Raw genomic sequence first — 9141 nt, 5'->3', positions numbered from 1 at the left:
CTGGGAATTTTGGAATATACCTCGTTTTCATCTTCTGAGTCTGAATCTGACCCAGCTTCTGAAGTTGCTGTTGCTACCAACCCAACAGCTACCTTTGCATCTTCATCAGCTTCCTCTTTATCAGATCCAGATTCACTACCCAAATCATCCCAGGTTGCCATTAAACTCTGCTTAATCTGCTTCTTGAATTTGCTTGGTTTGAATGTAGACCTCTTTGACTTGTCCTTTGACTTTTCTCTTTGAAGATCAGGGCATTCAGCAATGAAGTGACCTGGCTTCTTACAGTTGAAGCATCCCTTCTGATCTTCTTTCCTTGAGCTTCTGGAGTTACCCCTTCTGGAGAGAAACTTTCTGTTCTTCTTGGCCAGATATTGAAGTCTGTTTGAGAGCATGGCCATTTCTGCAGCATCTGGTTCAGAGTCTGAACTTGACTGTTCTTCCTCTTCAGATTCAACCACTTTGAGAGCTTTTGATGACTTGCCTTTGGATGGAAGAGCTATTGATTTACTCTTCTTAGTAGACTCATGTTCATTAAGACTTAACTCATGAACTTTGAGAGAACTAACAAGATCTTCGACACTTAAAGTGTTTAAATCTTTAGCTTCCTCAATGGCAGTCACTTTTGGTCTCCATCTGGCAGGTAAGCTTCTGAGTATCTTGCTTACATGATCAGAAGCAACATAGCTCTTCTTTAGAATCTGTAGACCAGAAACTAAGGTTTGAAACCTTGAGTACATCTCCTCAATAGTTTCATCATCCTTCATTTTGAATAACTCATACTGATGTACAAGCAGGAGAGCCTTTGCTTCTTTGACCTTCTTGCTCCCTTCATAATTTGAACAGAGAGAAGCAAACATAGCTTTAGCAGTGGATTTGTCACTCATCTTCATGTATTCTGCTTTGGGTATGGCAGTGACAAGAGCTCCTCTGATAATATGATGCTTCTTGTAAAGTTTCCTCAGTTCTGGAGTATGTTTCTTTCTATCCACAGCAGCTCCTTCTTCATCAAGGACTAAATCACCAACACCATCTTCCAGAATATCCCATAATTCTTCATCTAGGCTCATGATGTAACTGTAAAAGTTGGTCTTCCACCAAGAGAACTCTTCAGCATCTCCATTGAACTTTGGAACTTTTCCAATACTGGTTTTCTTACTATCACTATAATCATGTGAGACATGTTTATAGCTAGTATCACCAGGACCAGTAGGAGTAGGAGTAGACATGTTTTTCTCAGATCTTTGACTGTTGCACGGTTAAGTGATACACAACAGACCAAGGCTCTAGATACCAATTGAAGGTGAGAAAAACACAAGAAGGGGGGTTGAATTGTGTTTTAGAAAAATTCTTCTTTTCTCCTAAGAACTGAACACACTGATCAGAAGCTAAGCGAGACAGCTTCTGAAGTGATAATCAGAATCTAAATGCAGCGGAATAAAACAGAGAGAGAGAGAAGAAGAACGACACAAAGTAATTATACTGGTTCCTTCCACAATCCGGAAGTAGTCCAGTCCCCCTTGCACTTCCAAGGAGATTTCACTATGAGTAATATCTGATTACAAATGCTCAAGCACACAAGCAAGAGACTTCCAATGCTCAAGCACACAAGCAAGAGACTTCCAATGCTCAAGCACACAAGCAAGAGACTTCCTGCTCAAGCACAACTGCAAGAGACTTCCTAACTAAACAAAATTACACAGAAAATTGTTTAAGGTTGAACACTTGATATACAATCAGAGGTGCTCACAATACAAATCAGATACAGACTCAATGGACTTAAGAATTTCTAAGATATGACTTTGAGACACAGAAATTCTAAGTGAATGCAGAACAATTTCAGCAGAGGTTTGGTACTTATGAAAATCTTTGCGAGTCTTTCGTTCAGAGTTCATGCATTACCAATTCTCTAGGTCTTCACTCCTTTATATAGAGGTGTGAGAGAGACGTTGTGAAATTGCCAGCACACCAAAGAGTCGTTGTTGAAGCTTGATCTTTCACCAATAATCTTTTGCCTGATTTGGCTGTTATCCTATGAAGAACAAATTTGAAATCCATTCCTTATCCAAAGGAACATCTATGCAGGCGAAACCGTATTCTGGAGCTGTTTTCTTGTCCTGTAGCTCGGACACAAAACAGAGTAGTGGAGAACGTGGTTGTACAATTCGTACAAAGTACAATGTCAACGCTTTCGTCCAAATTGCAAACACACGCCTTCAAACACCTTTGAAATGACCGTTGCAAACTCCACTAATCCTTTGTTTGTGTTTTCGAATCCAATAGACAGCTTTTGCATTGATAATTCTTCAATTCTTGATTCTTTGCAAATCCAGTTGATATTCAGCTTCTGGTGAAATGGCTTCTGATGAGGCAGCTTCTGATGATGCAGCTTCTGATGATATGACTTCTGCAGCTTCTGATGACGCAGCTTCTGATGATGTGGCTTCTGGACCTCTTGTCTTCAGAAGCACTATTCTTCAGAAGCAGCTTACTTCAGGAGCGCTATTTCTTCAGGAGCAGCTTGACTTCAGGAGCGCTTTTTCTCTTCAGTAGCAAGTTGCCTTCAGGAGCGTCCAAGCTTCAAATTTTTGTTGTTTCCATAGCTCTTTATTTGCTCATTCAGAACCAATGATGATGTAACTTTATAATTATGGTCCTGTACACTTGAACAAATATTAGCTAGTCCAATTTACAATTTTTAATACCTTGTTATCATCAAAACCCTTTAAGGTTCATTGTTAAACACATTTTGTTCCAACAGTACCAACTTTAAGTAATAAGATATGATATATAAAGATATATCAGTAATTTACTTAATTTATTATCGGGTATAGGTACCCGTAGGTATGGATACAATCCAATCCGTGTCTGTGTCCATATAATAATGGGTAGTTAAATACCCGTTTATTATACCCGTGGATACCAGTTTAGCTACCCGTGACGGATTTTACCCACGGGTACCCGTGGGCATGGGTATTTTTGCCACCCCTAGCAAAGGCAGATATTAACTGCAATTTAGTACCACGTATATAAATCCTTTCACATGATCTACAACAAAGGTAGATAGTAACTGCAATTTAGTATCCATTCCTTTCAGGTGAACAAACTTCTGAATCAGACAGATAGTTGAATGCCTCTCTACTTGATTTATATCATTTTGCCTTTCAGTTTCAACGTATATAAATCATTTCACATGATCTACAGCAAAGGCAGATATTAACTGCAATTTAGTATCAAGTCCTTTCATGTGAATTATACGCACTTTTAAAAACTTGTTTTAAAGGAGAGATGTTCAAATTACGGAATATTACCATTCTTAGTAAATTTGAGAATGAAGTTCGCATAATCCAAATATTTGTGATGCATGGTTTAAGGCATGGGGTTCAGTAACGTATTTTGTAAAAAAACTGTTCCGAAGGAAAAATGAACAAATTAATGAATATTGCACAAAAATTAAAAAACTTTATCAAAATATTTATGAAAGCTTTATCAAGAGCAGGAAAACAACATAAATTACATAATAGTTAAAATTATAAAAGTGAGCGCTACTGTCATAGAGTTACCAAAAAGGGATTAACACCAATATTTACATGACACAAAATGAACGAAAGAAACACATTAAACTCTTTAGCGTCTTGTGTAGGAACTTGGTTATTAATACTTTGACCGTTAAAAAATGAAAAATCTCTTTGACGTCAAAAAAGTAATATCAACTGAGCAATATTCAGTCTCTTCACATATGCTTAGTAATATTCAGTCTGGAAGATTACATTGAAAGGATAGATGGTAAAATGACAGATAATTGTGAATCATTGTAATATGTCAAAATATAAACCTTAAAAACCATGAACCATCAACTTAGTTTTAAATAGTTAAAAATAAAAAATTGTAAAATAGTTAAAAGTTCTTAAAAATATAAAAATTGGAAAATAGTTAAAAAAAATTGGTGAGGTAGCACTCAACCAAGCAACACTAAAAAAATTATATGCATTAGCGTAACAAAAAAAATAGACAGACGGACGTAAAATATTACTCTAAACGTTAATGTGTGTATATATTCGTGAGGTTGAAGAAAGGAGATAAAAATATTTGGGATCATTAAATGACAGCGTGAATAAAAATATTTGTGAGATTGTGATGATTAAACGATATTGAAATTAAATATATAAGTGATAAAAAGATAATAAAATTCCTTTGAAAAAAAGGTAATAAAATTAAATGGAATCTCCTTAAAAAATTAATGGAACGGTTAACAAAAATAAAGTTAAATGGAAGAAAAAAACATATTGAAATATAATATTAAAAAATAAAGTTTTGTCAAAAAAAAATATTAAAAAATAAAGAAAATGTTCCCAGCGTGAGTTGAAAAGAGGTGCTTGTGAAATAAATTGTCAAGAAGTAGTTTTTTAAAGTAACATTCAACAGCTTCTGGTCAAAGCTCATTCCATTCAATTTTATGCGTTCAAAAAAAAGTACTTTTTTTAGTAAGTACTTAATTGATATTGTATTCGGCCTAACTTCTCCTTCAAAATGTAGAGAAGTTTGAAAAAAGTCGGGTCAAACGATACCTTAATCTCCCACAACGGCAATGTAGAAACAATTGAATTTGGGAGGAAAAATTGAAAAATAGTTAAAAATATAAAAATTGGAAAATAATTAAATTTTATTAAAAATATAAAAATAAGAAAATAATTAAAAAAATTGGTTAGGGGCAAAAATGGAAATTCATAGGCCAAACCTTAAAAAAAAAAAAACCACTTCCAATAATTGAATTACCAAAATGCCCCTCATAGGGGCAAATTGGTAATTTCAACGGACATTTCCTTTCTTATATATATAAGTAGATATTCAAACTTATCTTTTTCCATTTCTTATTTTCTCACTTCTCTTTTTCACCTTTTTTAAATATACTAACTAGGAAAATATGAGATGTTTTATGTATAGTTATCAACATTGTTTTATATTATATAGGAGATGTTTTATGTATAGCGATCTGCAACAAATTTTTCTTGTGTAAGAAAGTGCTACCTCATGAGCTAACATGTTGTCCTCTAAACAAAGGAAGAAGAACCAGATTCATTGAATAGTGAGAGAAAGGATTTTGAGTAACAATGTACGGATGACTGGTACTAATAATAGTACTTGCAAGTTGCAATTAACTTCAACAAAACTAAATATTTATTAACTATGAAAAAAACTAAATATTTAATTATTGAGATGCCTTTGATTATTAATGTTATTGAACAAAAATAATAGTAGTACTTGTATTGCTATTTGATTACTAATGATATGGCTTGATGTTTTTTTTTTTTGAAGCAAATATGGCTTGATGTTATTTTCTATTAAAAAACAAATATTTATTTTAATTTTTTTGACAAAAATAAGTTATTGATAAAGTATGTAATTATTGAAACAATAATAATACATTTTTTTAAAACATGATGATTGCAAAGACATCATTGTGAGATTTTGAGATCTCAAGTAGGTTGTCATAGTAAAATCTCACTAATCATCTACAACACTATCTAATCTAATCTAATATTATTAAAGGAAAAATACAAGGTTGGAGGACCTAAAGAAACCCAACAAAATAGAAAAAGTAAAATGCAGGGCCGTCTCCGTCAATGCTGATGCCCCGTTATATATTGACAATTTATCATTTAAAAAGAATTGAAAAAAATCTAGCACCACTTATAGTGACATACAACTAAGTTGTAGTTGAATATATGAGGATAATTCAAACATGACTTTTATCCGCAGAAAAATAGACATTTATCTACGAACAATGCATAATTGACAGTAAATTGATGTCTTTCATATTTTTACCTACGGAAAAAGACATTTAGTGACGGAATTTGGCAATAGGTACAAGTTTTTTTTTTTCAATATTTTTTAAAATTTTGAGACTCCTCTAAGTTTGAGACCATGTGCCAAGAATCTTGCTGCACTTGTATATGGTTGTCCCCGGTAAAATGATAGTTTGGAAATCCAAATCTCTCTCTAAGAAACTCATTCCTAATGAAGTAAGGACAATTAGACCACAAACCAATATCTTGATATGACTATAATCAGCTAATTTATATGTACAATCATTCCCTTCTCTAAAGATGTGACTGCATTTAAAATGAATCACTTTGGTAAAGAGGGTGCAATTGTTCCATTTATTCCTTATACTCCAAGAAACAATATTGTCACTTGAAAAGGCCGTAATCGCAACTTGAGAATATGATTCTATCCAAAGCTTGGTCCAACCTTCATTCTTGGCGTGCTCCTTTGCAGTTATTATTGCAGGAAATTCAACACAAGGAGCATTATTTCATGTTCATTGAAAAGCAAGTCACAAAAGTTTCTCTAGAATCTCTGAAAATAGAAACACTTGCAACTATGGAGGGAGTGCCAACTGCATATCCATTTGTGTTTACTTTTATCCAATCAACATCAAGGTTCCTCCATAGCAACTACACAATTTTTTGAGCTTGGCAAATTTTTTGAAATTTTCAGCAATTTTCAAATAGTTGATGCAAAAAATTGGGGTATTCGAAATAGAAGTACTAGCATTAATTGAAGCCAAAATCAGGGATATTGCTGCAGGTTTGGTGATTGCTTTCTCTTAGAATTTTATGCTATTTCAGGCAATCCAAATGACCCAGATAACATGGGTGATTGATGATATGAAATCAAATCATGAATTTGATTACTCCAAGCATGATTATATAACAATAGATTTGGTCCAAATAGAAGGGGACTTAAACCCCTTCAACAAGTAATCATGAGTTTGATTTCTGACTTTTGCGTAGAGAAAAAGAGGGGAGAAATCACATTGTATGTGAAATTAGATTATTTCTTGTAGCGACAAAAAATATCATGAACTATCAAAATCATTTTATCTAAGCGTTTATTAATTTAATTTAATTGTTTTTTACAAACTAAAATAGAGTAGCTAGTAATTTCTGGGGAATTAGTAGCTTGAGGAAAGAGCTTTAATTATTTTTTTCCTCGCACGCAATTGCTGTTACAGCGAGTACATTGTTTTAATTAAGAAAAAAAGTACTGCATAGTTTTAATGCATTTTCAAGACTCATATTCAAAGAATATTAATTAATTCTATATATTTACATTAAAAAAAATTCACAATATAAAGCAAAAATAAAATGAACAAGAACATATAGAAAATATGTGAAGATATAATATAAATCTGAATCATGTTGATGCTCATTCAAACAAGTATAGATTTGTAAAAGAGCAAATCCTAAAAAATTTGGACTACATGACCACTCATATTCACATTTACAATATTGGAGTCTGATTTATACATTACTCATCATTTTCCTAATGAGCAAGCATATTAAGAAATGAAACTCTATTTCTTACTAAACATCTAAAAATGCAATCCAATCCACCTTCAAGTCCACACACATTAACATTCAATGTCTCTAACACTCTCAAGAGTGCTACCAAATCTGTGTTCTTATGTTCATTCTCTGAAGAAAACAATCTTGTTGGATTAAGCTTCGAGATCAACGATGACCCTTTTGTTGTTCGAAGTCTTGGAGTTGATATGAATAGCAAAAGAGAACGAAATATAGATATTGTGATGGTACTTGCTTCTCTTAAAACTTTAGCCAAAAATATTAAATTTTGATCTTGGCCCATTATAGAAAAAAGCTTTACTCTGTTTTCCATTTTCTTCATTTCACCAAGTTGCTTTGAAATTTCCTTCTTTGCCTTCTTTCTAAAGCAATCATACTCATATATGCTGCTTTCAATGCTTGAAGATGAATTTCCTCGTCTTCTACGTATAGCTGATTGAAGTGTTTGCACATGTTCCTTGAGATTCAAGAGTAATTCCCTTGATGAATTACATGCATCTAAAAGTGTAACTGAACCACTTAATGAATCTTCCACTAGCTTCCCATTTTGATAGTGCAAAAGTGATTGTTGTGTTTGTTGAGATTGGAAGAGTTCTTCCATGCAATTGTATAACTCTGCAAGCACAACCAAATCACTCTGAATTGTTTCTGATTCAAAACATAAAGTGTTTGAAAAAGATTGAGATGAACATTGTGGTTTAAGATGGTTCAATAATGCTTCAACTCTTTGTGAAGATGGGTGCACTCTTGTTGGTAAACTAATTGATCTTAATGGTTGATGAGTAGATGGTAACATTGAAATTGTTTCCATTTTTATTTGTTCTTTTGTTGTTTACTTAGAAGAGCACTAAAACAAGGATTAAATGTTGCTTGTTTTGCAATTAGTGCTTCTTCAATCTATTTATAGGAATGTGTTAAAAGAGAATTGTAGGACTTTAATTATTTGAGTATTATACGTGCATGTGATGCAATGTGGGTCTCCCTACCTTTTCGATTGTTTTGTTTTATTTTAGGCCTACAATTCCTTAACATTGTGATTTAATTAATCCTAAGGCGGTAAGATGGACTGTGTAAATTGGTGGTCGTACACAAACAATTGATACATGACATTGCAAGTATATGCTTCCTGGTTTCCCCTTATGATGAATCAATATTCCCATCTACTCAACCATATGTCAACACTATAACATATCTTTGCCAAAATAGGTTAATTTAATTTGTAAAAATTTAACTTAGATTTTACAAAGATTTGGGTTCGATTTCGGTTGTCGATGACAAGACTTTCTTGGTAGATGATCTATAAGTATCTATGCTAGCATTCTCTGAAACTTAAGATTTTCCTAATCCAAGTGAGCCTACTCGATACACTAAAGCACCCGCACACGCAGGGTTTGATAAGGGGTCCCACCATTTTTGGTGTATTGTACGCAGCCTTATCAAACAAGAGGTTGTTTTCATGACTTGAACCTGTAACCTTTCAGTCATATGATAACAACTTTATCAGTTGTGCCAAGGTTACCCCTCAACATGATCTCTAAACTATCATGTGTATAATTAAACTTCGTTTTTTAAATTAAAAATTAAAGTTTGTCTTTCTTCAAAGTATGTGAAGGAGGGGTGGATTTAAAAAATCATGGCTAGTGCAAGCAATGTTGTGAGCTGTAGCCCAAAGTTTGCATCATAGGCCTGGAATCTAGGCTACGTAGCATTAAGGTGTTATTGGGGGACATTTGATTGATGTTTGTTCAAATTGCTATAATTTATCAATTTAAGT

General features: G+C 33.3%; 1 protein-coding gene across 1 annotated transcript; it reads right to left on the bottom strand.

Annotated features, from left to right (window-relative positions):
- Positions 1-7149: 7149 nt before the first annotated feature.
- Positions 7150-8248, bottom strand: LOC146900595 (uncharacterized). Its single transcript, XM_085732092.1, has one exon. The coding sequence runs from the start codon at positions 8176-8178 to the stop codon at positions 7327-7329; it is 852 nt and encodes a 283-aa protein (XP_085588218.1). The 5' UTR covers positions 8179-8248; the 3' UTR covers positions 7150-7326.
- Positions 8249-9141: the final 893 nt, after the last annotated feature.

Source organism: Medicago sativa, chromosome 8 (assembly GCF_051527215.1).
Source record: "Medicago sativa cultivar Bolivia chromosome 8, Bolivia_mono, whole genome shotgun sequence".
Classification (NCBI taxonomy): Eukaryota; Viridiplantae; Streptophyta; class Magnoliopsida; order Fabales; family Fabaceae; genus Medicago; species Medicago sativa.
This window is presented reverse-complemented; position numbering and strand designations above follow the sequence as displayed.